The sequence below is a fragment of the Arachis stenosperma genome, chromosome 4 (genome assembly GCF_014773155.1).
Source record: "Arachis stenosperma cultivar V10309 chromosome 4, arast.V10309.gnm1.PFL2, whole genome shotgun sequence".
NCBI classification, from domain to species: domain Eukaryota; kingdom Viridiplantae; phylum Streptophyta; class Magnoliopsida; order Fabales; family Fabaceae; genus Arachis; species Arachis stenosperma.
Window position 1 is genome coordinate 8,406,484 of NC_080380.1, and position 15,129 is coordinate 8,421,612.

The following is a 15,129-nucleotide window of genomic DNA, read 5'->3' on the forward strand; positions in this document are numbered from 1 at the left end:
GCTGGACATTTTCCTCTTCCTTTTGAGGCTAGGAACCTCCTCCACCTCGTCATCGGCATCAGGGTTGGACGTCGAACCCCCAGTACCGACCACCTCGTGGAAGGGGGAAACGTGAACCACCTTATCAACCTGAACCGAGGCACCCTGAGCCGGGGTGCCGGTCTCGTCGACCGCAGCCCCTTGCTCGGAGGCGGCCTTGTCCTCCGGGGCAGCAACAGATTTCTCATTACCCCCCCTCGTCGTCACTCGCGCATAGGAAGGTTTGGAACAAGTTGGGGAGACCCGTTATCTCGGCAGACATTCCCACTGTGAAAAGAAAAAGAAGTCTGTTAGTCGCAATAAGTTATTAGGAAAAGCAAGATGCTAAGGGACAAAGCAAGCAAAGATCCCTCACAAATATAGTTCCGACCGGCCTCCCGGTCACCCATGAGGAGATGAGGATTCACATGATTCCTCCCAAAGATTGCCAGCAACACGTCGGCAATCCTCCTATCCACCGCAGCCATGCCCATATAGGACACTTTAACAAAGGCGTTGGACCCTACCCCGATGCTCCAATAGGTCGGGATGAGGCGTGCCCCCTCCAACGACAACCAAAAGGGATGACGACCTTTGACCGGACGAACCTTGAAATATTTATCCTTAAATCCATGGTAGGAGTCCTCAAACAGACCAAAAATCCTCCGACCTTGGGCAGACCGGAAAGACATGAACCCCTTCTTATGTTTCCCTTCCTTCGAAGGGTTTGTAAGATTGAAAAAGAAAAGAAAAACATCTACAGACACCGGCAGCTCGAGATACTCACAAACCATCTCGAAACAGCGGATCGAAGCCCAGCTGTTCGGATGCAATTGCGACGGTGCCACGGAAATCCGACCTAGAAGCGCCATCTGGAAGGCGAAAAATGGAATACGGACTCCCACTTGAGTAAACATGGATTTGTAGAACCAAATCCAGTCGGCAACTCGGGGGGCGTGGAAATTAAGCTCGTACAAGCGCTCATGAGGAGCCGGGACGAAGACGTCGTAATTGGCCTCCTCGTCTGTTCCTCCGCACAAGTACTCATTCTGACGGAACTCGGTGAGCTCCTCCTCGCCCATTTGGTTGGGAGAGTCCTTTACATCAGAAACAACCCAGGCGTAAGGGTCATACGCCGCGGGAGAAGGGGAAGCCCGGGAAGCGGTGCGAGCCATACCTACATGGGGGGACCATCCAGTCAGTCTAAGAGGTCGGGAGCTCGGAACGAATACAGAAGCTACCCCCACACTACTCCCCAACTAAGGCTAAACACGATTAAAAGTTAAAGGTCCAAACAAAGTCACACTAAGAATGGCAACCCCCCTAGGACCTAAGATCAACCATCATGCAAGATAAACATACATGCACGAAAAGAAGTAATGGCAGAAGCAAAAGATGACAAAAGATAAAGGAAATTACCTGTGTTGATGACAAAAATCTGGAAAGAAAGCAGCAACAAACGCCCTGGAGTTAATAAGGAAGAAGGAGATGGAGGACGACAGAATTAGAATCAGAGAAGATGATCGCCAAATAAACCCCAGAAAAGTGCTACTAAACAGTTTTAAAACCACCATCAAAGGGAGCGCGAAAGTCGAAGGGCACATCGGTCTTTGCATAAAGGGTTTCAAACCCATTATGAACATTTAATGCTCGACGCGAAAAATGAGGCAGTAACCAATCGCCCCAGCAACAAACAGGCACGCGTGAAAAGGGCACGTCCTCCCCACGGACGTCCGAATTAGCGACAACGCAAGAGGCCAGGAACGTCGCGTCACCAACAGCCCACGCGGCTGTTGCTCACGCGTCGGGGGCACTATTACGGCCTCTTGGGCCTACCCGACCCGATCACCACCCAACCTCAACGGTCAGGTGACCCGAACCTGTCCGACCCGCGCATCCGTTTGGGACAGCTGGCCGTCACAGCTGTGCAAGGAAGCTTCCAAGAAGGTGGGTTCTGCCCTCCTGGGGCCCACACCTGATATAGTATATAAGGGAAGGGTCCTACCCTCCCCCGAGGTACGTCACACTTTCCACCTAACCTATTCCCCACCTGCTCACTAGCTGACTAGAGCGTCGGAGTGTCTTTGCAGATGGCACCCCCTCTTTTTCCTCAACAAGAGCTCGGCTACCTATTAGATCCAAACCTAGCACGTCCACGATCGAAGCGTTCTCACCCCCTCAAATGTTCACCCGAGTCGTCCGGTAACTGCTTCACCGAACAACACCAAACAAGATGCAACGAGATTCTTTGATTTATGTATCCGATCTCATCTAGTAAAAAAAAAAGTGTTTATTATTTTTGTTGTAAGTTTTTTTATTTTTAAAGTTATTCGGAGTATTTATTATCAATAAAAGTAATTTCTTCTAAAAAAAAATAATTTGTTGCTTATAAAATTTTCTGTATAAATATTCGTAGGGATAAAATTATTACCAATTATGGGCATTGCATGATTTTATTTTGTCTTATATATTTAGCAATAAAGATTTGGTCTTGAAATGACTTATAATGCAAGATACATACATGAATGTTCTTGTGGATATTAATTCTTAAGAATGCTTTAGAATTATTAATATCCTTAAGAATCATTATCATCAATCTAAATAGAATAATCAGTTGTTGGCCTTGGATTCACCAAGATGGGATGTAAAAATTTTTTCAAAACCTGCAGAAAAAGGACAATAGATTGGCTATATTATGAAGCATCTCAAGGAACTATTATTATGAATATTTAAACCTCAGTACTGTCACCGTCCATTTGCCCTGGTTTTCTTAATTAATTAATTAAGAAAAAGAATGAGAGAATTTCAACAAAGAAAGCTACAAGTCCTAAATTCTGTTGCCCATCACAATAGATGTGATCTAATAACTAATAAGATAAAAGAATCTTAAATAATACTCTTGAAACTTCACATTATGCTACACTTGGTTTTTTGAAAAGATAAAAATAAAAAAATAATGGAGTTAAGATATTGATGTTGCATAACACAAAATTTGTAATAAGAAATAAGCAGCTTATTATTCCAAATGTTTAAATAGAAAAAATATATCAATAGTTATATTTTTAATATATTTTTTTGTGAAATATTATTTTAAAAATTTGAGTGAATTTTATATAGATGTTATTTTTCCTTTGTATTATAAAAATTCTCATACTATATTATGAAATTACTTATCTTTAAATTTAAACTAATAAAAAAATGCATAAATATTATATCTCTCACTATAATAATTACATAATGTAAAAATTTAAAAGTTAGCAATTTTAATTTATATTGGTAAATATTTTTAACCAATAATTTAATATTTTTAGTCTAATAATTTAATATTATATTTTTTATTAATATTTTAAAAATTATTACTTAATTATAGATTTAAATAATAAATTATGCTAATCTTACTCTTTCATAATTGATACATAATGTTCAAGAAATTTTGAATATTTAAATATATCAAAAGTATCATGATGATGATTCATGAATGTCATGGACGTGAATGTATTATGAAGAGATCACATGAAATTTAATAATTGTTTAATAATCCATTAATTTGAGTGAGGAGGAGGCAGCAGCAGCACCGTCCTTTATTTCATTTGTGTGACAGTTTCCATTCATTTCACCTCTTTATCCTATATGACAAATACTTACAAATAATATCGTACAAAAATATTATTCATACATTAAAATTAATTATTAAAATTAATTATTATATATAATTTAATTTTTAATATATAATTTATATTTTAATATATATTTTATAATTATAATTAATTTTAGCATATATGTAAGACAGTGGAATATCATATCATATTAAATAATTTTATTAGGCGCTTTCTTGACTTATATATTTGTTTATTTGTTCTTAATTGATTTGATTTTACAATTATATCCCCCACACTTACACATTTCTGTTGGTGTGTCATAATCTTCCATTTCCCATTTCAATTATTTTCCCTTTATCATGTTAGTATGTCAAAATCAAACACCTTCACCGTTTTTGATAATCACATTCTGCTTTTACATACGTTTGAATATATTAGGATTAATTACTTTTTTCAATTGAATTGAACCCTGTGTTTTTTGATAATTGAAAACAACCTATGAAGCTCCATTTTACAGTTTCTGTTATATATTATGCTCCAAGATAGTTTAAGTTTCATAGGTCAATTCTATAATAAACCTCTTATACTAAGATAATTTAGTGATAAAAATTAAATAATTATAAATACCATTGTCCTATGATTTATATTATATCTGTTAATTGAATTAGACATGTACTGTTACTCACCCCAAAATGTCAGAATTGCCATACCCTAAGATCCAGTATAAAATTATTATTTCTTCTAAGGACCACTACCATTATCTTAAATTATTATTTTTAAATTATTTTTGCACATGAAATTTTTGCAAGAACACATACTTAGGCACCTGATTAATCTCTGTCACAGCACAAAATAATATTCTGGCTATAGTTTTTTTAATTTTAATACACTAATAATAAAAAATATTTATACCATCATTCAATTAGATGACTCTTTTATTCTATCATAAAAGATTAAATTATTTAAATATAACTTCCAACAAAAGGAAATTAGGATAAAATTAAATTCAAATTAGTAACAGCAATCCGAGGCTAAGCAAAGCCATACAACATAATGCACCTGATAATATTGGGGGACCTGTGTTGAAAAATCTCAATGCCGACACAAATAAAAAAAATAAAAAATTTAGGGCATTTTGGTAAATTTAAACCCTCCCTACTTAATAACACAAGTTAACAACCTTCAACTCATATCATAAACCTCACTATAAAGTCCATAAACTATCTTCAACTTTACTCAACACTTCACTTAAGTAACTAGTTAAACACTCTGTTTTGTTTTCTGTTGAGTGCTTTAAATCTTCAAACTCCAACACCCAGATCACTTTTTCCTTCAAACTACTTCAGGAACCTCTTATGATCTCTTAAAGTTTCCAACTTTGTCAAGCATTGCAAAGTGGTAGGAGTACACATGTTGGAGCCTAGATTCTTTTATGGTGCACTCTACCTGTTTGTTATATGTTGGAGCTTGGAAGCTCCAATGGCTGAGTCAGGAATAGGGGTTAACTGGGGCACCATTTCATCCCACAGGCTGAGGCCAACTACAGTGGTTGATCTGCTTAGAGAGAACAAGATCCAGAAGGTGAAACTGTTTGAGGCTGAGCCTGATGTGATGAGAGCATTGATGGGGAGTGGGATTCAAGTAATGGTTGGGATCCCAAATGAGATGTTATCAGTTTTGAGTTCTTCACCTTCTGCTGCTGATTTGTGGGTTAGACAGAATGTTTCTTCTTACATTGGAAAGGGTGGTGCTGATATCAGGTTAGTTCTATGCACCTCTTTATTCATGCATTCCATTACCTTAGATTCAAAATTAAAAATAAACCAAAAAAAAAGAGATATTTAGGTGTAAGAGTATATTATCTTTACTTTTATTGAAATTGAATTAGGCACTCTGGTGAGAGTGAACTCATTACTTTATCTTCTACAATCTCCAAAATTACTTGCTTATCTGTTGTTAAAGTTCTTTTATAGGATTTGTTGGAGCTGGGAATATTTTGATAATCTGCAAAACATTTAGTAAGAAATATTGGAAATCTTAGGTTGTGTTCTATCAAGAGTGTTTCTATTGTTATAATTTTTCATTGTTACTCTAAGTTAATAATTTGGTTTTTAAAACTCTTTTTTACATACTTCTGAAAACACTAAGATAATTTAAGTTGATTAGGGTTAATTTGAGTAATTCATAAAGGTGTGTTTGATATTAACTCATTCTTGCAACTTTTATAAGCTAAGTTACTAGGTGGTGCAATACAATCCCCTAGAATAAGTATCATATGCATTCCATTAGTAGTTTGAAATAGTAACTAATAGTTAATAGGGTTTTGACTAACTATTAAAATTTAGCTGTCAAAGTGAAGAGATGCCAACTTTTTTAGTAACAAGCTCAAAAAGCAGAAATTTTCATCACTGTTTTTTTTTCTGTAATTCAGATGATATTTATGATAAAATTTGTTCTTTACTTTTACTTTTGTAGATTCTTCTCTTTTGGTATGCAAAATACATATTGATTTTTTCTATAAGGCTTTTACATCTTGTGCCTTGTTATGATAGGTATGTTGCAGTTGGAAATGAACCTTTCCTTTCAACTTACAATGGCCAATTTCAGAACTTGGTGATGCCTGCAGTCCTCAATGTTCAGCAATCCTTAGTCAAAGCAAATCTAGCCGGTTATGTAAAGATAGTTGTCCCTTGCAATGCCGATGCCTATGAATCTGCATCGCTTCCTTCCCAAGGGGCATTTCGTCCTGAACTGACCCAAATCATTACTCAACTTGTTCAGTTCCTCAACTCAAATGGTTCACCATTTGTTGTTAACATCTACCCCTTTCTAAGTCTCTATGGCAATGGAGATTTCCCCCAAGATTATGCATTCTTTGAGGGAACTACCCATTCTGTAACAGATGGTTCCAACGTCTACACCAATGCGTTTGATGGAAACTATGACACATTAGTTGCAGCCCTCAGTAAACTTGGATATGGTCAGATGCCGATAGTTATTGGCGAAATCGGTTGGCCCTCAGATGGAGCTATTGGTGCAAATATTACTGCTGCAAGGGTCTTTAACCAAGGCCTTATCCGTCACATTATGAGCAACAAAGGGACGCCATTGAGGCCGAATTCTCCTCCTGTTGATGTTTATATCTTCAGTCTACTTGACGAAGGAGCTAAGAGCACACTTCCCGGAAACTTTGAGAGGCATTGGGGGATATTTTCTTTTGATGGACAGGCTAAGTATCTGTTGAACCTTGGATTTGGAAACAAGCAATTGAAAAATGCAAAGAATGTTCAGTATCTTCCGTCTAGATGGTGTGTAGCAGACCCTTTAAGCGATTTGACGAATGTGGTGAACCACATGAAACTGGCATGTAGTGTTGCTGATTGCACCACACTTAACTATGGTGGTTCATGTAATGAGATTGGTGCAAAGGGAAATATATCATATGCTTTTAACAGTTACTATCAGCTACAAATGCAAGATTCAAGGAGCTGTGATTTTGATGGACTTGGTATGGTAACTTTTTTAGACCCTTCAATTGGAGATTGCCATTTTCTTGTGGGAGTTACAGATAAAGACTCAGATTCATCTGCATCAGAAACAGCAAAGCATTGTTGGTTTCTACTATTACTTTTATTTTTACATGGGACTTTTTGGCTCTCAATTTGATAAATAGATTTGGTAAAGTAGGTTAGCTGATATACTATACTATTTATTTATCTAGTCTTAGGAATATTCAAATGCATTTTTGGTTTGTAGCATCATCCTAGGATTCAGTATATTGTATCATATAAGAGACTGTATGAACACTATATCTTGAATATCACACATTTATTTCATGTTTGCTCTTCAGTAGCTGCTTTACAGTTTTCACATCTAACATAAATATGACTTTGTAAGGTAGTGTTTGTTTGGGGTACTTTGACTAAAACTGGGAGACTGAAACTAAAATTTCAGTCTCTTCAGTATCTCCAGAAAATGGAGACATAGAAGATTGAAATTTCTGGAGACAGAACTAAAACTTTAATAACATTTATTTTCGAAAGTATCCTCATATCACTTTTTGAATTCCAAGTCTACTCCTTCCACCAAAACAAAGACAACAAAACTGGGCAGGACAATAGCAGTTTTTCGGCGAGCTCTGCTTCTCCGGCGACGACACAATGGCAGAGCAGCTCAACGAGAGTGAAGGTCGCAGCAATGCAGTGATGGCAACGAGAAGCTCCCCCTCGCAACCTCCTCCTCTCTCTCTTTCTCCCGTATGGTTGAACCTAGTGGTGGCAGCAGTGACCTTCTCCAGCGTCGCACCTTCCTCGACCTATTCTCCTTCGTTCTTCGTCAATGACAGCAGCGGCAGTGACTTGCCATTGTCATTCCCCTCCTCCTCCGATCGTTCTCTGGTTCTCTCTCTCTCTCCCATTGTGATTTCTTTCTCTCTGGCGAAGATTATGGTGTGGCTGACACGGAACTTGGTCATTCAAGTCAACTACTTCCAATACCAGCACACCCTTGTTTCTACGATGCAAGATTCAAAGATCATCAACCTCACTTCATCCATTCTTGTTTCCTCTGCAAGAAGCAATCGGGAAAACACAGAGACATATTCATCTACAGGTTAGAATCAAGTTTCAAGAATTCAAGATCCCTTTTACAAATTCCACAGTGGATTTTTGTTATTTTAGATTTAGATTTTGGATAATTGGAATCTGATTTTGAAATTTGATGGCAGGGATGACGCGAATAATAAAGTGAAAAACTAATTTTAATTTAGTCTCAGTCTCTCCTCTAATAAAGTGAAGAATGAACTATGAGAATCTCAAAAGAGAGAATCAGACTGAATATTCCAGCCATCAGTTTTATACACATAAATGCAAGTCAAGTACTCTCCTCTATTTTTTACTTTTTCTATGTTCTCTTCACAGAGTTTGGCAGATGAAGTTTTATGGTAGGGAAGGTAGTTGGCATAATCAAGATGACATTGATGCTCAAAACCAAACCTAAAACTCATAAACCCCTTTAATCATTAGAGAGTGGACTGAAGCTTGAACTTGTAAGTATTAGATTCTCCAATGGGGAAAGAGGCATCACATAATTTTCCATGTGCTCTCTTGTTGTCATAACCAGGATAATCATCCTTGAAGAATGGAACAGCTTGTTGCAAGACCAAACCTCTCTTCTCTGCCTTCTTGACCAGACCCCATTTGCTGTATGGATCACCTTCCTTGTGTGTTACATGAATCTCTCCCCCCTCTTTCCTTACCAGAATCTTGGCATTTGACAGAAAACCCTTCACCAACCTTTTGTTCAACCTGTTTGATTCTCACAAATTCAAGACAACGGTTCAGTAAATGAAGAAACAAAATCAACAACCACAAATGTCATCATGTCTCCCTAGTGTATCAAAAAGAGTTATAATATTTAATGGTGTGCTTAAAGATCCTCCTAATTTGAAATTCCACTCGCAATGGCATGAGTTGTAATTTACATAACATTCAAGAAGAACTTGATGTATGTTAGTGAGATTTTGACCAAGGAAGAATTATCATTTCTCTATCAGAAAAGAAAGCATGCATCACTAACTTTCAGAGCAAAAGAAAATGATCTTAACAAGGAATGTGTAATAGAGTTTAATTTTGATTTTGATGCACTCACAACTTAAAACTGTCGTTCAGATAACCATTCACACGGTCAATGTAAAAAGTAATTATTTTTGTTGACATATAGTTCCGTAATTAGATACAGTTGTAAAATTGTTTTATCGTGACAGCACATCAAAAATTAAATTCCTTAGTAATTTAGTAATATACAAAAGTAATTTATGGTAATGGTGGAAACATTACTGGATTTGGCAGTAGCTATTCTCTGGATAAAGGAATCCAACATGAGGGAAGTTATATACAATGCGATCAAACCTCTGAGTCTTTAGAAAGAAATGTTGACTCATTTCCTTAGCATCAACTCCATAAAGCACAAGGCAACCCCTTTCTTCAAGCTCCCTCACATTGTTTATCCCATTACTGTACTTCTTCACAATGTTCTCTTCAAAAATGGAAATCAGATTAATGGGAATCCTGGAGAATCCTCAAAGTTTCATTTTTAAAATTTTCAATGGAAAACATAGAGAAAACAAAAGAAATGTTGTTTGAGTGAATGAATCAGACCTAAATTGAAATGCAGTGATCAGAATTAAAAATAAGCATAAATTTGAGTAATTTGTTGTAATATTTAAGATGGGTACTTACCCTGAGAATCAATGGAAGTAGCAACGAGGTTGTGAGCAGAACCAAAAGCTGTGGCCAAAGAGAGAGAGAAAGAGAAGTCACCCTCTCCAACAAGGAGTATCCTATGCCTTGATGAGTAATGCTTCCTCCATTTCTCTGCCTTTTGTGAATCTTCTTCTTCTTCTTCTTCTTCTTCTTCTTCTTGGGGTTGTTGTAGTTGTAGGAGTGTGACATCGTCTTCTGCACCCATTTTGAGAAGAAAATTGGAAGAAGAAGGATACTGCATAGTGTTAATGGCTTAATGCATTGGAGTCGTTTCCAGTTTCCACTATGTGCAGAAGTGACTTGGATACAAACAAAATCAATTCCTTTTTTGACATCCCGCTGAACGCGTTCTTTTCTCTCTCGTCTTCTTTTTTTTTTTTTTTTTTTTTGTCATTTTCAAAAGTGAAAAAGGAGTATCCTATTTAGCGGTTCACATTATTCACCCTGGCTCCAAGGCCCGGTCCAAACCTGAATACTTTAGGACTAATTTGGTGTGATTTTAGTGAATTTAGATCAGACAAGAGTTTTAAAAATAGTGAAAACTCAAGTATAGTAGACTTTACGTAAAGTTAATAGATGAGAGCCATTAGATAAAAATTTAGTCAAATCAGTTAAATCATCTAACAACTCTTGGTTATCAACTTTACATGAAATCGACTGCAACTGAGTTTCTACCTATAAAAATAAATCCGGCTATTATTTAGAGTTGGATCTGGATTAAGGCGAATCCAACTTCACCCGGTCCATGTTACAACTTATGGGACCAAAAAAGAGATATATATATATATATATATATATATGTTCATACCCTGTCTCAATAATAAAGGCCCAGGTCCAAACGAAAGGCCTAATCCAAAGGATTGAGCCTTGCTGAGCACCGACCTTCGTACTAAGAAGTCGGTGCTGACTACGGACTGCTCTAAAGAAGTCGGGACGAAGAATAGTTGGCAGATTAACATCAATTCAAATGAGTAACTGCCCCTAAAATCTCTCTAACCACTTCCGGGAGCCATATCTTAACCTCCCTAAGATAAAGGGACAGTTATCACCCTAAAAGGGTGGCACTACTTCAGCGGTGGTTATTGGCTCACCCTATAAATACACTGACACCCCTCAGGTATCTCTAAACCCAATACATTCAAACTTGCTCACACCCTTGTTAACTTAGGCATCAGAGTGTCTTTGCAGGTACTACCCCCCATTCACTCACGTACACAAGTCGGAAGGAGGTTCCAGCGTGCAAACCTGCTCGGAGACTACCATCCGCAGACAATTGGGCCGGCCAACTACGGTCCAATATATTAATCTCCGGTTACCCACCGTAACATTGGCGCCGTTGCCGGGGACCCGAGAGATCAGCCAACGATGGCGGACAGATCCTATGAAGAAGGTCATGTGGAGACAGATTCTGAGCAAGAGAATCTGGACACAGGCAATAACGATGCGGACTTCACCCTCCACTAGGAAATTGATAATCAACACAGGGAAGGTACCTCCGGAGTAAAAAACCCGAAGGTAAACTCCTCAGAAGGGCGCGAATCAGAAAAAGAGGGACCATCCCATGTAACTGAACTCATGGGATTAGTCCACAGTCGCTTGGAACAGTTAGAACAAGAACGGGAGCGACAAAAGGAAACCGAAAAGAGCCTAAAAGAGGAGATGGAACGACGAAAAGAGTTAGAGAGAAAACTCTTAAAGTTAGAATCCTCCCTCAAAGGTCGCAACTCTCGTGACGAAAAAGAAGAGCCACCCTTGGGTGGGGAGGATCCTTTCAGCGAAGACATAATGAGGGCAAAAGTTCCGAGGAACTTCAAAAGCCCTGATATGGACCTCTATGACGGAACCACGGATCCAAAGCATCACCTGAGCTACTTCAAAAGTCGGATGTACCTAGCTGATGCTTCCGACGCTACGCGATGCAAAGCCTTCCCGACCACTCTATCGAAAGCAGCGATGAAGTGGTTCGATAGCCTCCCCCCGAGGTCGGTTACCAGCTTTGAAGACCTCTCAAGGAAGTTTTTGATGAGGTTCTCTATCCAGAAAGACAAAGTGAAACATGCACCGAGCCTCCTGAGAATAAAACAGGAGGTCGGAGAATCTTTACGAGCCTATATGGAAAGGTTCAACAAAGCATGTTTGGAGATTCAAGACCTGCCTACCGAGGCAGTAATAATGGGGTTAGTCAATGGGCTTAGAGAAGGCCCCTTCTCGCAGTCCATATCCAAAAGACACCCCATCTCCCTGAGTGATGTACAAGAAAGAGCGGAAAAGTACATCAACATGGAGGAAAATGCCAAGCTGAGAGACCTAAGTTGGCGACTCGGGCACCCTCCCTCAATAAAAGAGAGGGAGAAGGAGCCCAAGAAGAAGGAAGAACTCGGTCTCGACAGACCAAGGAAGTACCACTCTTATACTCCTCTAAAAGTTTCAATAGTGGATGTGTACAGAGAAATTTGCAACACTGAAAGGCTGCCACCCCCCAGACCCATCAAAAATAAAAAGGGGGGAAGCCGCAGCGACTACTGTGAGTACCATAAAATATATGGTCACTCCACGAACGATTGTTACGACCTCAAAAATGTGATAGAAAAGTCGGCTAGAGAAGGTCGACTTGACAGATATCTCATAGAAAGGTCGGACGGTCATGGGAAGAGGAAGCGAGATGATATCGACAGAAGAGACCCACCACCGTCGACTCCTGAGAGACATATCCATATGATCTCAGGAGGGTTCGCGGGAGGGGGACTCACAAAATCCTCTCGCAAAAGGCACCTCAAGAGAGTCTATCAAGTCGGAGGAGAGTCGTCCGATCTCCCCACCATCTCATTCACTAAAGAAGATGGGCAAGGAATAATCCCTGGACACGATGATCCAGTAGTAATAACTATGATCCTAGCCAATGCCCATCTCCACAGAACCCTAGTAGACCAAGGAAGCTCAGCGGACATCCTTTTTAAGCCCGCTTTTGACAAGCTAGGGTTGGATGAGAAAGAATTAAGAGCCTACCCCGACACCCTATACGGATTAGGGGACACGCCAATAAAACCACTGGGATTTTTGCCCCTCCACACCACTTTTGGAAAAGGGGAAAAATCTAGGACTCTGAGTATAGACTTCATAGTCATTGATGTCGGGTCAACATATAATGCTTTAATCGGCAGAGCTACCCTTAATCGACTCAGAGCAGTGGTATCCACTCCCCACCTCTGCATGAAATTCCCGACCTCAGCGGGAATAGCAACGGTAAGGGGAGACCAAAAATTGGCGAGGAAATGCTACAATGAAAGCCTAAATCTGAGAGGAAAGGGCAGAGAAGTTCACACAATAGAGCTCGGTGGCGCAAGGGCCAGAGAAGAGCTGCGACCACAACCGGGAAGAAAAACCGAGGAGATACAGGTCGGCAAAGAGGAGGGGAAGAATACGCACATAGGAGCCAACCTAGGGGAGACCCTAAAACAAGAATTGACTAAGCTCCTAAGAGATAACTCCGACCTCTTCGCCTGGAATGCCTCCGACATGCCTGGGATAGACCCCGAGCTCATGTCCCACAAGCTCTCGGTTTATCCGGGATCCCGACCGGTACAACAAAGAAGACGCAAGCTCGGCCCAGAACGAGCCCTAATAGTAGAAGAACAAGTGCAGGCGCTCCTGGAAGCTGGCTTCATCAGAGAAGTCAAGTACCCAACATGGCTAGCCAATGTAGTGCTAGTCAAAAAACAGAATGGCAAATGGAGAATGTGTGTCGACTACACCGACTTAAATAAGGCATGTCCCAAGGACCCTTATCCATTGCCAAGTATTGACACCTTAGTGGACTCCAGCTCGGGGTATCAATACTTATCATTTATGGATGCCTACTCGGGATATAATCAAATCCCAATGTATGAGTGATGAGCGGATAATTTATACGCTTTTTGGCATTGTTTTTAAATAGTTTTTAGTAAGTTCCAGCTACTTTTAGGGATGTTTTCATTAGTTTTTATGTTAAATTCACATTTTTGGACTTTACTATGAGTTTGTGTGTTTTTCTGTGATTTCAGGTAAATTCTGGCTGAAATTGAAGGACTTGAGCAAAACTCTGAAAAAGGCTGACAAAAGGACTGCTGATGCTGTTGGAATCTGACCTCTCTGCACTCAAAATGGATTTTCTGGAGTTACAGAACTTTAAATGGCGCGCTCTCAACGGCGTTGGAAAGTACACATCCAGAGCTTTCCAGCAATATATAATAGTCTATACTTCATTCGGAAATTGACGACGTAACTTGGCGTTGAACGCCAAGTACATGCTGCTATCTGGAGTTAAACGCCAGAAAAACGTCATGATCCGGAGTTGAACGCCCAAAACACGTCATAACTCGGAGTTCAACTCCAAGTAAAGCCTCAGCTCGTGGATTGATCAAGCTCAGTCCAAGCATACACCAAGTGGGCCCCGGAAGTGGATTTATGCATCAATTACTTACTCATGTAAACCCTAGGAGCTAGTTTATTATAAATAGAACTTTTTACTATCATAATCTCATCCTGGATTGTCTTTTGAATCCTGTGATCACGTTTTGGGGGCTGGCCATTCGGCCATGCCTGAACCTTTTACTTATGTAATTTCAACGGTGGAGTTTCTGCACACCATAGATTAAGGGTGTGGAGCTTTGCTGTACCTCAAGTTTCAATACAATTACTATTACTTTTTATTCAATTCTCTCTTATTCTTATTCCAAGATATTCATTCGCACCCAAGAACATGATGAATGTGATGATTATGTGACGCTCATCATCATTCTCACCTATGAACGCGCGTGATTGACAACCACCTCCGTTCTACATGCAACCGAGCTTGAATGTGTATCTCTTAGATTCCCCAACAGAATCTTCGTGGTATAAGCTAGATAGATGGCGGCATTCATGAGGATCCGGAAGGTCTAACCTTGTCTGTGGTATTCCGAGTAGGATCCTGGGAATCCGGAAAGTCTAACCTTGTCTGTGGTATTCCGAGTAGGATTCCGGTAATGAATGACTGTGATGTGCTTCAGACTCGCAAGTGCTGGGCGTTAGTGACAGACGCAAAAGAATCAAGGGATTCTATTCCAGCAGGAGCGGGAACCAACCAGTGATTAGCCGTGCTGTGACAGAGCGCGTGAGCGTAGTTTTCACTGCGAGGATGGGATGTAGCCTTCGGCCAGTGTGATGCCTCCAGACGATTAGCCATGCGAGTGACAGCGCAGAGGACCATTTTCCAGAGAGGATACAAAGTA

The 15,129-nt window shown here is 39.6% G+C and overlaps 2 protein-coding genes across 3 annotated transcripts; one reads left to right on the forward strand and one right to left on the reverse strand.

Moving 5' to 3' along the window:
* Window positions 1–4,828: 4,828 nt before the first annotated feature.
* On the forward strand, window positions 4,829–7,439 carry LOC130976871 (glucan endo-1,3-beta-glucosidase 5-like). Its single transcript, XM_057901818.1, has 2 exons — window positions 4,829–5,377; window positions 6,170–7,439. Exons 1-2 carry the CDS (start codon window positions 5,028–5,030, stop codon window positions 7,281–7,283), a joined length of 1,464 nt encoding a protein of 487 aa, XP_057757801.1. The 5' UTR covers window positions 4,829–5,027; the 3' UTR covers window positions 7,284–7,439.
* Window positions 7,440–8,079: 640 nt separating this feature from the next.
* Window positions 8,080–10,190, reverse strand: LOC130976872 (uncharacterized protein At4g26485-like). Of its 2 annotated transcripts, none has more exons than XM_057901820.1 (3): window positions 9,857–10,190; window positions 9,527–9,653; window positions 8,080–8,923 (listed from the first exon to the last, which is right to left on the reverse strand). In XM_057901820.1, exons 1-3 carry the CDS (start codon window positions 10,119–10,121, stop codon window positions 8,638–8,640), a joined length of 678 nt encoding a protein of 225 aa, XP_057757803.1. In that variant the 5' UTR covers window positions 10,122–10,190; the 3' UTR covers window positions 8,080–8,637. The 2 variants fall into 2 exon arrangements, with proteins under 2 accessions (XP_057757803.1, XP_057757802.1); XM_057901819.1 differs by having other exon boundaries at window positions 9,455–9,653.
* Window positions 10,191–15,129: the final 4,939 nt, after the last annotated feature.

Excerpts from the sequence above, each read along its gene's own strand:
- LOC130976871 (XM_057901818.1), top strand. The coding sequence starts at position 5,028 with ATGTTGGAGCCTAGATTCTTTTATGGTGCACTCTACCTGTTTGTTATA. Across the intron at positions 5,378-6,169 it reads AAGGGTGGTGCTGATATCAG|GTATGTTGCAGTTGGAAATG; the intron begins GTTAGTTCTATG and ends TTGTTATGATAG.
- LOC130976872 (XM_057901819.1), bottom strand. The coding sequence starts at position 10,121 with ATGCAGTATCCTTCTTCTTCCAATTTTCTTCTCAAAATGGGTGCAGAA. Across the intron at positions 9,654-9,856 it reads TACTTCCATTGATTCTCAGG|AGAACATTGTGAAGAAGTAC; the intron begins GTAAGTACCCAT and ends CCATTTTTGAAG. Across the intron at positions 8,924-9,454 it reads AATAGCTACTGCCAAATCCA|GTTGAACAAAAGGTTGGTGA; the intron begins GTAATGTTTCCA and ends AGAATCAAACAG.